At 39.4% G+C, this 15,617-nt stretch overlaps 1 protein-coding gene across 4 annotated transcripts in view; it reads right to left on the reverse strand.

The window, feature by feature from the left end:
• Positions 1–15,617, reverse strand: part of SH3RF1 (SH3 domain containing ring finger 1) — a 182,955-nt gene that overhangs the window by 10,626 nt on the left and 156,712 nt on the right. For all 4 annotated transcript variants that reach the window (XM_072795940.1, XM_072795939.1, XM_072795942.1 and 1 more), the window contains 4 exons: positions 15,295–15,465; positions 12,292–12,551; positions 10,964–11,325; positions 1,590–1,936 (listed from right to left, as the gene is read on the reverse strand). In XM_072795940.1, coding sequence (XP_072652041.1) covers positions 1,590–1,936; positions 10,964–11,325; positions 12,292–12,551; positions 15,295–15,465 — 1,140 coding nt within the window. The remainder of the gene's footprint in view (positions 1–1,589; positions 1,937–10,963; positions 11,326–12,291; positions 12,552–15,294; positions 15,466–15,617) is intronic.

The raw sequence follows: 15,617 nt of genomic DNA on the forward strand, positions 1-15,617 counted from the left end.
TACTGCAGGAGCATAGTGGAAGAGGGGAAAGAGAATGATTTTATTTGTGGGAGAGGAACACTTTTTAGGGTAATTTCTCATTTCAAAACTGGTTCTATAAGGATGAGAACTAGGGAAAATTATCTCACTTAACCATGAAAATATATAATAAACCATGTACTTTGTACTTAATGTGCATAGGTTGTTCAAAGTTTATTCTTTTCTGGTTTATTTTTTGGTAAGTAGGTATGTCCCCCAGATTTTATGAATGAAGGCCTCAAGTTTTGGTGGGCACAAATGTTCATCTGAAATACAGACCTGAGGGAATTTAAGTCATTTTGAAGTGTAACATTTTATAGTCAGACTTCAAATCAGTAACCTAAAATGCTACCTAAGATGCAACACTGCCACAAATTAGACAATTGGTTCATTTATAAAGTGCAGGTACACAAGGAATAAAGCTTACAGACACAATAAAACAGATGGCACTTTTAAAAATAAATGTTTGTATTATTTATGCATGATGTGAAAATTGTCCACTATTTTTAGTGTACTTCATGATGCTTTCCTGGCCAACCAACAGTGTTTAAAAAAAAATTTTTTTTAAAGATTCTATTTATTTATTCATGAGACACAGAGAGAGAGAGAAAGAGGCAGAGACATAGGCAGAAGGAGAAGCAGCGTCCCTGCATGGAGCCTTATGTGGGACTTGATCCCAGAACCTCAGGCTCCTGCCCTGTGCCGAAGGCAGATGTTCAACCACTGAGTCACCCTGGTGCCCACAACAGTGCTTTTTATTTTTTATTTTTTTAAAAGATTTTATTTGTTTATTCATGAGAGAGAGAGGCAGAGACACAGGCAGAGGGAGAAGCAGGCTCCATGCAGGGAGCCCAATGTGGGACTCGATTCCGGGACTCCAGGGTCACGCCATGGGCTGAAGGCAGGTGCTAAACTGCTGAGCCACCCAGGGATCCCCCAACAATGCTTTTTAAATTCATGTAGTCCTAGCAGATATTAATTAGTCTTACTCCCCATATAGTTTTTCCCAGCGTACTCCTGGAACCCCACTGGTTGTATAAAACAGATTTGTAATCATTATTCAAAGCCAGAATCACTACAACAGGACTCCTAGTTCCAGGTATAACCAAACCGAGTGCCTCTGTCAGCAGAGGAGTCAAGTCTCTGAGAACTGGGTCACACTGTCCTCGCTCAAGAAGAATACAAAGAGCCTTCTCAGTTGTCAGAATCTCCAGCTGCTGTGCAACTAGCAGGTACTGATGTAAACGTTTAATGAAAAAGGCAAAGGACAAAACAAGGGAGCAATTGCTGGCAGTGGAAGAGCAGCAAGAAGGAAAGAGATGTGAACCAAGTTCCAGGGATTCACAAATTTCATCTGGATGCAATTCTGGAGTGGTTGTCTGGAGAAAATACACAGAGAGAGCGCTGGCGGCCTAACCCATGGAAGAAACACAGCAAGTGGGAAAAGAAAGCCAGTGGTTGGTTGTTACTATAAACTCAGTTAAAAAAAAAACAGGAGGGTGTGGAAATGTATCCTAATGTCAGGATAAATAGTTCGGCATGAAGGTCACTAGGAACAACAGTGGACTCACCTCTCACAAACCACCGGCCTGGACTCATTCATGACAGGGCCCAGGGATGAGCATGGCTGGCGAGGTGGTGGGGCAATGGGAATAGCCGAATCCAGAGAGCTGGTCTTGCGATGCAGAGCAAGAGCATCCTGGACCACAGCAGCAGCTGGACCATCCCCATCCGTGGGGCAGGAGCCAACCCTGCCATGGGCACCCCCGAGCGGCAGCTCAGGACCCACTGCTCCCTGCAGAGGCAACTCGCTGCCTCCAAGCTCCACTTCCAGGGTAGGTGAGGCTGGAGGAGATGTTCGGGGCTTGCGTTTAGTGGAGGCGCCAGAAAGCAACTTCAATAAACCCTTTTTTTCTTTCTAGAAAAAAAAAAAAAGTACATTAATTGGAGACCAGAGGTATTGCTGTTATTGTAATCAGTAGGGTGTCACAGTTTCAATTTTGGGTTTAACCTTTTTTTTTTTAAATTTTGAAGTATCTCTATAACCCAACATGGGGCTCTCACAACTCTGAGTCAACAATCGCATGTGCTACCCATTGAACCTGTCACGTGCCCCTGGTTTGGTATTTTAAAATTTATTTCTGTGGATATTTGGTTATTTGTGATCTAGCTCCCAATTCCTGTATGCTGTTAATCCAACGTTTTGTCTCTCCTTCTTTTCCCTTTCTGCCTGCATGTTGTTGCTTGTTTTGGACACTCCAATGTTCATCACTATCTTCTATTAAACTAGAATAAGCAGATAAAAAAGAAGTGAAACAAAAAAACTCACCAAGTCATATCTCAGGCTTGGTGAAGGCAAAAACAGACATTTTAGGACAAAATGGAAATTTCTGATTATGGACTTACTGATTTAAACATCACAGCATTTTACTCTCTATCCACAGACTTGATTCTTATCATATATAGGTAGTGATGTCTTGATCAGGGTTAAGGACTAAAACACTTCTCAGTAAGCCAATAATGACAGAAGTCAAACCATTTCTATTGTGCAAGAATATCTTGGATTAGACAGCCAAGACTCCACAAGATTTTAAATAAAGCTTCAGTATAATCGAAAACATTTTTATGTTTCTTTGCTAGCAAATGTAGAAAAACATTTTCTTTCCAGCAATCTTACTCCATAAAAAACCATCTCTTGAATCTTTGTCTCTTTTGACACTTTTGTTCTCTGCTCTGCTAGGAAAACCAGATTAGAGCTAACTTTTCTTCATTTCCAAAACCCATGTCAACGGTCTTTCTGATGACCAAGCATAGTCAACAATAATAATTTTACATCATTTTACTAAGATGTCAACATCATCATAAAGTCCTCTGAGTGGAAGCATTGCTTGAAAATAAAACATTTCATAGAGAAATAATTCTTTAGAAAACTCTATAGGCAAACTGGAATCATTATGGTCTACTAAAAAAGGGAATTAGATTATGAGGGGCCCATACAAAGACAGAACACTGAGGAATTTTTCTTAGAATATGAGTTAGTTTATGCTCAGTAAAAATCCCTTGGGGAAAGGGGTCTGAATCCATAATAACACAGTTCCATTAGAGACAGAATGGCAGAAAAAAGACAAGACAAAAGCAATGTTTAACTAGATGATGAAAAAGCATTCCGGGGAAAAAGCATCCTAGGAAACTGCAGGCTCCATTTACCAAATACTGTTCACAGTTCAAACTAAGCCACAGGTTAGAAACAGAAGACAGGGAAGGATGGTAGGGAGTGCTGAATTCATTTCTGGACCGGTCGACTCAGGCTGCAGATGAGCAGAATCAGTCAATTGATCCCCACCCCTTTTCTCCCCATCCCAGCCTGAGGAAGATTCTTTTGCATTTTTCATCAAGGCCTGGCCGTAACTCCCCTTTTTGGCTTTTGCTTCATTTTCCAAAGGGCTATTAATACATCCCACTGAATGACCCTATACACTTGGGCTACCTGCTTGAATGCTTGTACCTTATCCACCTGGTGCCTCGTGCAGAGTTGCACCTACTGAGCTAAGTGTGGCCAAGATAGAAAGAGGATGAGACAGGTGGGAGGAAGGGGAAAGATTTGGCTAGTCCCAGGGTAAGGGCCTAAGAGAAGGCATTTGCAGTTCCCAAATCCTGTGGAGATGAAGATTTCCCTTTATACAGTAGCCAATGAAGTAGGCTGACCAAACGTTTGCCAAAGCTACTACCATACTTCTTTAGGAGAGCTTGAGGTCTGGAGGGCCGACAAACAAGCTGAGAAAGAATAATGTCTACACTTCGAATGGCCTATCAGCCACAATTTCCAGCTATTCCTTCCATGATGTAAGAAAGCACACGCTAATCCCTGGATCCCGACAGATTCACTGAGATCAAGTGAATTACAATCTCAGCAAGCCACGGCTACAGATGTTTCTTAAAAGCTCAGTTCTGGGCACTCAGAAAAATTCAGTTAACTGAATGGTGCTCAGGAAAGAGCCTCTAAAGTGATTAGGAAGAAAGATGACTTGGTTCATCTAAAATGATTAAGCACATTAAATACAGCTTGCTTTAATGACTTCTAAGGGATTTGTTATCATCATTAGCTGATGCCGACTACCATGGAGCAGAAGGCAGAAGATGAGGTGGTGTGGCAGGGTGTGGGGGTACGAAGTGGGAGTGCTAACACGGAAAACATGCTGCCCTAGCTTCACCAAACTGTGCTTTTAATATCATATTCTGATGTTTTCTACATTAGCAGAACAGTTGCCACTGGAGAGAGATAATTTTGCAAACACAGACACTTAGCATCTAAGGGTACCTTTGTTTTTTTCAAAATCAAAACAGCAGAAATGAGAACTATAGATGAATAAAAACTACACTTCAGCAAAGCAATTTTTAAAATGTAGTGTTAGCATGCATGCAAAACGGACATATCTTTTAACATAAACCTTAACAATTCTCCTCCTATGGGTTTTCTAGGAAATTATTCCTAGATGGAATAATATTTTTATACTCATAATTTTTTCTTTAGAAGGCCTGATGATTTAAAATCACAACTCATATATAAAAAGAACTATTTGGGTCAGAAAATTACTAGATGATGAGAAAGAGTAACTTTTACATACAAAAATCATTTCTGAACATCACCTAAATAACTTTCTATTAGTCATATCATGGAGGATGAGTACAATATAGGAAATCTCAAGTTCTCCTGACCAAACAAAAATAAATTCATTTGAGCAACTTATATAGTGAACTACATTCTACCTCAAGTCTTCTTTATTCCTCTCTTTGTCTTCATATGTACAAAGAAAGTAGCAAGAGATAAACAGTCTTCTGGGCCATTGCCATCAAAAATCTACACATATTCCCAACAATCAGTCACTCTTCCTAGATAAGGGATCTCAAAAGCTTAACTGATGTCTAATAATAATCACTCCTTCAGCAAATATTTACTAAGTGTTGAATATGAACCAACAATGTGCTAGGCTCTGGGAATATAGTAGGTGAACAAGACAAGAAGGAGTTCATATTCTCTAGCAGAGACTAGAGACAGTAAATCAGGCACTCTCTAGAAAAATAAAGCAGGGGAAGGGGAAAATGAATGACCACGCCGTGCTGTCTGAGATGGGGGGGCTCAGGAAAGGCTTTTTTAAAGAAGTGCAGGGAGAGAGAAAGGCCATGTGAAACTCTAGAGATTATTATTCTCATTGCCTACACCTCTCTAAGCTTGCCTAAATCACACTGCTAGTAAGGGGTGGGAGTGGGACTTGAACCTAGCCTTTGCTCTTCTCTTCTGAGAGTTCAGCACAGGGAACATTTCTAGAAGCACATCTACTCGATGGAGTGAAAAGAGCAGGTATGTTTGCCTAAGGACTGTGCATCATAAGGGTCACTGTGTGCACATCCATACCATCCAGACCTGGATCCTAGTTATTGACAGGGGCAGGTATGTGACTCTGATCACTTAATATGGACAACAGTGGCTTCTCCTTGAGAAAATGAAATGGTGAAGCTCACAGATCAACTTATTTTTGACAGTGAACTAAGAACTGGGAGGAAGGAAAATCATGTGGGCAAAGAAAGTGATCAGTAGGGACTCTAGGACAAGTGTTCAAGAATAGAAGAAAATGGGTATTGGGGCACCTGAATGGCTCAGTGGTTGAGCATCTGCCTTTGGCTCATGGCATAATCCCGGGGTCCTGGGATCAAGTCCTACATGGGGCTCCCTGTGGGGTGTCTGCTTCTTCCTCTGCCTATGTCTCTGCCTCTCTCTGTGTCTCTCATGAATAAATAATACAATTTTAAAAAATGGGTATTTATTTTTTAAAGATTTTATTTTGAAGTAATCTCTACACCAACTTACAACCTTGAGATCAAGAGTTGTATGCTCTACTGACTGAACCAACCGGGGACCCCAAAAATGGATATTTAAAAACTAGATGGACCCTTGGCTTAAGAAAACCAAGAATAAGAGCATAGGTCCACAACAAAGGTTGGCTCCTTAAGGGTGAGGGTCACAAGGACTTTGGCGGTGGAACATCTGAGGCACTAAATGTTGACCTTTTGTGGCCTACTTGTAGAAATGTTATCGTTTAGGAACAAATCTAGGATGTGGTAGAGGGCATGAGAACCCACACCTACTTCTGCTGATTGGTATGGGAAATAAATGACAATGTCAGAGAAGACTAACACTGTGAAGGGAGGGGAAGGAAATGGAAGCATGTGAGGGAAAGTGGGGCCTCAGAGATGGTTTCTTCTCTTTTCCTATGTGAGGGTAAATTCTGTTAAATTGACTAAATCATTAGAGATTTGATTAGAGGCCATTAGGACTGAGGGGATTCTAATATCCTACCAGCCACCACTGGCAAATCCAAACCTAGGCCTGTAAACACCTCAAGGTTAAGAAATCAAACCTAAGGACAACCAATCATAAATAGCCAATGGGGCTTTCCCAAATAAGGCAACTGTGTGCAGACAGCCAATCAAATAACTTCCCTGTTCTGCTCTGAGGTGTCCTTTATGTAATCCTTGCCTCCAGCGCAACTGTTGGTAGAGTGCTCCTAAGCACTTCAGTTTGGTGCTGACTGATTTGTATACATTTTTTACTCAAATGAAGTCTTAGAATTTTTAATATATATCAGCTCACCTTCAAATAAAACTTAGGAAATATAAGAACAGCCAATTATGTAATTGGTGTTGGAAAAAAAGATTTTATTTTCTGGATAAAAGCTTAGCATACCAAAACAACATTTACTGTATTTTTGTATGTGAGGGGGGTAAAAAGTATATACACACCATAGTATTAATGGCTGTCTTTGAAATCTTGGATCATACTTCGGTTTTCTATCTGGATACTTAGATTTTCTTTCACATCTAAATAAATATGTAGATTTTAAATTTTTTATAATAAGAAAACAATAAAATATACACACATATGCACATGGGCCCAAGTATCTCATAAGGACTGGGAAACACATTTGCCTGGAGATTAGCTGGTCAAATAATGAAGCCTTTATTATTTTTTTAATAACGAAGCCTTTAAACTGAACATGCAGTTAGAAAAATGTCCAGACAAAGCTGTTAAACTGATAACTGTAGAAGACATGAAGAATAACAATGGCAGAAAGGCTCAGGATTTCAAAGAAGAAATAACTGAGATAATGTTTGGAAACATATTACACAGTTTCAGATGCTTATTTATCAAATCACAGAAGCAGTTACCAGACAAAATTAGCTACAGGGACAAAAACACTTTTTCTTAAAGTCAAGGACAAACACATTTGAGATAAGACTTCCAAATAAAATATTGTTCAAAAGGAATAGCTTAGTTAGGCAAGGAGCTGCAACAGTCCTGTGTGCACATCAAAAAGTTATAGGTCTCTATGGAACACCAGTGGTAGCTCACTGCAGACGATTTATGTATAGAGAAAAGGACAGGGCATTCGACAAGCTATCATTTGGGGGAAACAGTACACACTATCTAAGGAGTTTCAGTAAATGGATGATGCTAATCACAAAATGATGAAAGCAGATAGAGATAACAAGGGGATTGTCAAATCCCTAGCTATCTGCTGGAAGTCTCAACTAAGACTAGGGTCTCTATACACTTAGAATCTCTGATATACTTTTCCCTTGAATTGTTGATAATTTAATCTCAATTTGGATCTAATTTTGATCAACTGGGGAATGGTAGAGACCAGTAGGAGTTGCAAAGTTCATTAGGTGAAGCAGAAATGTTGAAAACTTCGAAAGTAAGCACCCAAAGAGAAGTTGGCTATAGTGAGATTTAAACTCTGAAGTTTAAAAGAACTGATTTTAAAAGTTCAAAGAAAATATATGAATGACCTGGAACTCAAAAGGAAAGATACTTCAAGAAGAATGGGAGGGATCTCCAGAATGAAATTCCAACATTACTACTGCAAATTATCTGAATAGATAAAAATGTAGAGGCATCTAACGGCGCTAATGTGATCCCCCAGAGAGCGGCCTAATGGGCTCAAATTTTTAAAGGACTCAATACAAAAAGATCAAGAGAAGGGACCATAAGAAAGAATGTATTATGGCCCATAATAGCTTAAACTTGGAAAAAAAAAGGGGGGGTAGACTTAAAGTTATGTTTGAAATGAGAAGAACAGGAAAGATACAGACCTGCTGCTTGAGATGGATGGTGGTTCTCAGAAGATAAGAAGAAAGAGAAGGATAATCTTCAGACTAGAAAGACCAAACCCTGATAAGAGGGAAATGGGTGAAGAGATTGGGATTTAGAGATCCAATAATTACTTGCCAGGATGAATTCACCCCAGCATACAGAGAAAATTAACAGCTGAAATGCAACCAAATAATCTTTGATAGATGTGGGTGAACCTGAGATCAGGTCAACTCAACAGGGCAATAAGGGATGTATAATCCTAATTTTCAAAAAGAAGACAACAATGTACTTTGCAGACTGTCTGGAAAATTCTAGAACAATATATTAAATGAAAGGAAATGAGACTCTGAGGAGGAGACTTCTTCAGGAGACACTTGCTAACATGAGTAACAGCTAAAATGATGGAGGACTGGGGAATAGTTTGGATGGGAGAATATAAAAGACATCTGGATTTTGACAGGCATCTGATAAGTTCTCCCATGATATCCTTATAGACCTGATGGAGGAATGTGAACTAAATGACACTCCAGTCATGTTAGTCATGGAATTATGGATTTTATATTAACCAAGAGAAGTCTCCCTGTGGATCTGGAACATTAAATGAGGTAGGAGATTGAGGAAGGAAAATTTATAATCTGTGACATAAGTACTAGTGACAAAAACTTCAAGAGTATAGCCTTAAAAAAGAAGATAACTTGCAAGTAAGTCAAGGCATCATATAGAAAGGAGAGCAACATTTTCTATGCAGCCCCTCAACATAAGGAAAATGGCATGGGACACTCTGGACCTAAGGCATTAATGGTTGGTTAGGGTGTCCAAACAGAGGCCATTTGTCAAGGACAGGGACTCAACAGGTAACTTGTTAGGCCCTATATTGTTGCTGTAACAAATTACCACAAACTTTGTGGTAAAAATCAGGCTTTAAAACTAAGGTCTCGGGGGATCCCTGGGTGGCGCAGCGGTTTGGCGCCTGCCTTTGGCCCAGGGCGCGATCCTGGAGACCCGGGATCGAATCCCACGTCGGGCTCCCGGTGCATGGAGCCTGCTTCTCCCTCTGCCTGTGTCTCTGCCTCTCTCTCTCTCACTGTGTGCCTATCATAAATAAATAAAAAATTAAAAAAAAAAAATTTTTAAAACTAAGGTCTCAGCAAGGGCTACATCCCTTACAGAAGCCCTAGGTAAGAATCTGTTTCCTTGCCTTTTCCAGATTCTAGAAGCTGCTTGCATTTCTTGGTTTGTGGCTCCCTCCTTGAATCACTCTGATCTCTGCTTCGGATGTCACATCTCCTCTGGACCCAATCCTCCTGCCTCCCTTTCAGGAAGATCCATGTGATTATATGGGCCCACTCAGATTTATCCCCTCATCCCAAGAGATTGATAAAATCCGTTTTGCCACATAAGGAAACATATTCTCAACTTTCAGGAATTAGGATGTGGACATCTTTGGGGAGCCATTATTCTCTCTGGCACAGCTCCCTTTCAAGTCTGTGATTCAATTAATTCTTTCCTGGGAGGACAGGAGTTTAAGAGCCCCTGTTCTCAATGATGAGGGTCCTGAAATCTTAAATTCTAAACTACAAAACAATTCTTTAAAGATATTGACAAAGTTGAACATGTCAGCTTGAGTACAAGTTTAATGTAGTTAATTATAAACATTGAACAGATACCAATCTTTTTCAAAAACACTAAGGTTAACTGAACAATTAAATATTAACTTTTTAGTAGGCTGTAAAGTTTATTTCCTTATAAACTCCTATTTACAGGCTTACCTAACCACTTAAAATAAGCGACGTACATTACCACCGAACCAAATGGTTAAGAGTTTATGATTACCCTAGAACTTCCCAGAATCGGGCTAGAGTTGTGGAGAAAATACACAAAATACTGAGGAAAACAGGATTTTCCTCAGGTTGCTACTTCCTTTGATTGTAATACAATTATCCAGACTTTGTTATCACTTCGATTTCTGTTCACGATTACTCACCATCAATTTCCCTTGTCTCAAACCACCTGTCTCCAAACCCAAAAACACGTTAGTCTTTCAAACCCACAGCTTTTTATTTATATTTTCTTTGAAATTCAGCCCCAAATGAGAGATTTTTTAAAGATCTATAGATTTAGGGCAGCCCAGGTGGCTCAGCGGTTTAGCGCCGCCTTTAGCCCAGGGTATGATCCTGGAGACCTGGGATCGAGTCCCACATCAGGCTTCCTGCATGGAGCCTGTTTCTCCCTCTACCTGTGTCTCTACCTCTCTCTCTCTCTCTCTCTCTCTCTCTGTCTCTCATGAATAAATTAAGAAAATCTTTTAAAAAAAAGATCTACAGATTTAGGAAATCATTTTTCACCCATACTTCAAATCAAGAGGAACACTATCCATGCTGATTATAATTAAATACACTGCAGAAAAAATAAATCCACAAATAACACTTCTGATCAACAATTCCAACCCTTTCATATATTACCTTTTTTTTTTTTTCAGAACTGACTGAATAGGAAGAATTAAGGATGGCACAATGATGAAAAAATGAGTTAACTAAAGAAGTAAGGAAATTCCTTCATGAGACATAAGCTGCAGAAGAAATGGCTAAATCTTATTCACTGTGGTTTCCCTAAACACCCAGTACAAGGCCTGGCAACTAGTGGGTGTTTCAATGCACAAAAATCATGAATCTAGCACCTGGCATGGTGACTCACACATGGTAAGCACTTGAAGGATTGTTGGACAACGAGTCCTTTCATTAGTTAGAAAGGATGGAACACAACATAAGCAGAGGAGAGGGATGTTGGTCTTACTTTATTATCCTTGTCTGGCTTGGTTGCTGAACTGTTCCCACAAGCCAGTGAAGCACTGTCAGGAGAGGTGGGAAGTCCAGGAAGAATAGTCACTGCCCGGCCACTGGGCTCAGTCTCCAGACAGGCAGTGGTGATGCTCGGAGAGGTCAATAAGGCAGCTGAACCACAAGCTAGGGGAGCACTGACTCGACCCATATTGACGGCAGCCACATGGGTGGTAGGGCCTGCCACTGGAACTGGAAGTTGTGGGGAAGCCAAGGGATGATGAGGCAGGCTCACGGACGCAGGGCTCAGGCAGGCAGTGTTCTGTACCTGGATGGGTGTCACTGCTGCCGTAGGGCGTTCTTGGTTATGTGCCGCCACTAGTAGATGACAGGAGAGAAAACAGCAAAGTTCGACTTTCTAATAATAAATGCTACTCACCAAAACATGAGTCATTTCACTATATCAGACCATAATGAAAGGTTGCTATTGCATTTTTACAATAAATAATGGATGTTTGGTGGCTTAAAAGCACTTAATCTTAGCTGGGTCCCTAGACATTATTTTCCTTGCAGATCAGCTCTTAGTCTGTTGAGAGCTTAGAAGCTTAGCTATAACTCCATGCTGTTCAGTTAGAGAGAAGGTCTTTCCACATATTTATAGACATAGCCTGTCTTTGATGGTACTCTACAGTGTCAGATTAGTTTGGCCTCCAGGCCTTTTCAAAATGATTCTCTCTTTTCTTAAAAATAAATAAATACATACATAATTTAATTAATTAAAATAAAATAAAATAATACATACATACGTTCTTCTCCCTTTTCTTAGTAACCATTTTCCTTCTTTTGGTTTTTCTGATAGAATTTACAAGTTTACCCCACCATTGTTACCCAAGAATCTTGGGTAGGTTTTCAAAACCACTACGGAAAATAGAAAGTTATTTAAGATCCTATTGGGTCTAAAACAGATTTGGGATTAAGCTCATCAGAAATCAGCACCCCAGTTAGTAGAGTACAATGTCGTGGTCACACAGCTGACAGCGGTGAGGTTTGAGCTCCTCCGGTGTTAACTGCAGAAGTCATATTTTCAAGTCTATTGCTATTCTTAGGATTGGCTTAATTCTTTCAGACTTTCAATCTGGAGATCAGGCTTGAATTAATGTGTTGGGCAGGCTTAGCCAAAATAAGCAGATGTGGAGCGCTGCTAACTAGACTGTGCCTACTTCATTTCCTAATGTTCTTCATTACCGTAACATAACATCTGCTTTTCTCAACACCTGTTGGAGAAGAGCTGGTTTAGGCTAGCAGCCCCTTTCCTGGTACTTTCCATTCCAGTCTCCCCCTTACCTGTCCTCACAGCATTGCGGGCCTGGTTGACTGTCATCTGCCCAGTCATGTGCAACAAGACCTTAGCCTGAGGACTTGTCTGGATGTGAGCTGCTGACACCACGGCTGTGGGGACAACACTGGGGCTCCCAGCCATACCATTTCCCTGGAGCTTCTGAGCAGGCCCTCCTGCAGTGGAAGGACTGACCACAGTCACTCCTTTACTTGTCTGACCAGCAGTAGACATAGGGACCTTAGCTTGGGAAGCATTTGTCACGGCCCTGCCAAGACAGAGACAGAGACAGAGAGCCCAATCAAACAGCAAAATGGGGCAGAAAACATTAAATGCAAGAAAAATGACTCGGGGTTTTAAAACAGAACATTTTAAAAGAATTAATGGATTTTTATATGTTGTAAAAAATGTAAAAATCACAAATTCAAAGTAAAGATGGCCCTGAGGGAGAGAAAGGTCTGGAAATATATTGTGAGTCACAGAACATTACACGTCATAATCTGCTCAAGAATAAGTGATTACTGGGTTCAGCTTTCCATATCAAGGCTCAGCACCCGCCACTGCCTTCCAGGTCCTGGATTCTTCTGCTTCAGCTATCAAAGAAGTTGATTTGTTTGCTATTGCTGCTAATAACATTAGCAGTTTTGCTACTTTTTCATAGCTTTGCTCATGTTTTTGGCCCTTTTCTCTGCCTGCTCCCAGCTCAGATCACATGAGTGCCTGTGAACATGTATGTGTGTGCATATACACATATGCACACACTCTTGGAATAGTCTCTTTAGCTTCTCTTTACCTGTCTTAATCTCATGTATGTTTCAAGGCCCAGCAGAAATCTCTTCTTTTAGAGAAGACATTCCTAAGGCTTAGGCTGAAGACCTTTTGTTTCTATTGTTTCACGTGAATTTCTTCCTTCTATGGCCCTTGATCACCAAATGTGTTATTTTTAGCATGTAAATTCTTTATTAAATACTCCTGATTCAGTATAAGTTTCTTGAAACAGCTCTAAAGAAGCATTCATAGGTTAAATTAAATTAAAATAGGTTCAATGTAGTTTTGTGTCATGTATTTTTTTCATATCCTAAATTCATTTAAACTCTACATAGTAGAGTTGTATAGTATAGCTGTATAGTTACTATATTCTATATAGTATAGTACTGTAACTTTCTACAAAGTAGAATACTTCATTAACTCAAACATCCATATTATTTATTATGATAAATAACAGAAAATTTATTCTAAGTAAGCATATCCCCAGAGACTTTTAATAATTTGTTTTTGAAAGTTATGAAAATGCTTTCCTTCATTAACTTAGTCTTTTGTTGTGGTTTGGTTTGTTTTATTTCCCTCAGTTGTGATGGTGGTTTTTTGTTTGTTTTTTTTCTCACCAGGGAAGGTCTATCTGCCATCTTCTGGATCCTGAATGTAGATTTTAACATACACAGAAAAGAAGGTTTATATTGATTAAAAATCTGCAAGTCAAATTAAAGCTAACATTCTGTCACCATCTGCAACAATAGTGATCTTCATTTGATTAGGCAGCTGGCCAACCTATAAATCAAGGCCAACAGCTGACAAACATGTCAGTTCATTAAGCCATTTATTTAAAATCAGGGTGTTTGAGGAATGATTTAACACAGCTAAACCTGGACCATTTATTAAAAGCACAGTGGTTAAAATCTGAGGCTCCCTCAATGCCATTATAGGTCTTTTCATTCAGTTTCCAAGGCTACTTTCTTCAGTGACTAGAAGGTGAGCTATCTTTAAATAAATTTTGAGAAAAAAAAATTAAAAAAAGGAATGAAAATTTTGTATAATTAAAGCTCTTACTTCCTATTATCCTATAACGGAGTTTTTTTTTTTTTTTTTTTTAACCTCAGGGATGTTTTGGGTGAGACAATTCCTTTTGGTAGGAGGCTATTATGTGTACTATAGGACATTTAGCAGCATCCTTGGCTTCTATGCAACACATGCCAATAGCAACATCCTCCCACATCCTCCATAGTAACAATCAAAACTGTGTTCAGACACTGCCAAATTCCCTTGAGGAGCAAAATCACCCTTAACTGAGAAGGATAAAGGATCGATGTCATATTTAAGGAATTTTATTTCTGACTTTATTAGAGAAATTAATTGGGAGACAAATCATAAGAGACTCTTAATCATAGGAAACAAACTGAGGGTTGCTGGAGGGGAGGTGGAGGAGGAGATGGGGGTAACTGGGTGATGGGCATTAAGGAGGGCATGTGATATAATGAGCACTGAGTGTTATATAAGAAGACTTATAAATCACTGAACTGTACCTGGGACTCCAGGATCACATCCTGAGCCAAAGGCAGACACTCAACCGTGAAGCCACTCAGGCGTCCTGACTGAATTTAAATTTTAAACAATTAATTAAATTTTAAAAAAGAAACTCAGAATTTTGAGGTCATCAACAAGCTATTGTAATGAATATAGAACTAGACACCTAGGTTAATCACTTCTTCACTGTACCATCTCAGATGAGTTATTTAATATCTCTGTGCCTTAATTTTCTCATCTATTAAGTGGGAATAGTAACAGCAACTACATCAACAAGTTGCTTAAGGACTCCGAGTTAATATGTGTAACATGCATTTCAAAATCTGCCTGCCTGGCATATAGGAAGTGTTACACAAACATGTAATAATATAGCTTTTGTTGATGCTAAACATGTTATTTTTTATTTTTGAGCAGAAAAATATTGAAAGTGGTATAGTTGGATCTTCTCACATATAACTTGAAGCAAATAATTTAAAACCTAGTACATTTATTGGTTGAAACCTATAATTTCACATATACTCATGTGAAAAGTAAGCTAAGAATTTGAGAATTAGAAGGGATTTCAGCAAGTAGAGATATGAATTTTTTAAATGTTAGCTATGTAACAGACAATTATAGTGTGAGAAGGAATCTTGGATAGGCTGAAAACCATGGGAAAGAACAAAGCTTCTCTGTTTAGAACTTAGTAAACCATTTATTCAAGACCATACCTTGTGACTGGTGCCACATAATTGCCAGGGAAAACCCCTATCTTGCTGGTATGCATCGATGTCCCTTTGAACCAGCCGTCCTGGCAACGCTCAAACACTAAAAACATCTCCCCTTTCCTCAGCTCCAGCTCATCCTCTTTCCGGGGAGTGTATGGATATATAGCAACATACCTAAAATAAAAAAGAATATTTGATTTCAGGCTGAGTAGCAGACAAGCCCCTGAATGCTCAAAAACTCTTCCTTGGTACAAAGTCTTGAATATTCCATACAAGTGTAAAGAGAAAATGTAATGGTTTAACCCGTGAGTAGCACTGGTGATTTG

This window comes from Canis lupus, chromosome 24, assembly GCF_048164855.1.
Source record: "Canis lupus baileyi chromosome 24, mCanLup2.hap1, whole genome shotgun sequence".
Lineage (NCBI taxonomy): Eukaryota > Metazoa > Chordata > Mammalia > Carnivora > Canidae > Canis > Canis lupus.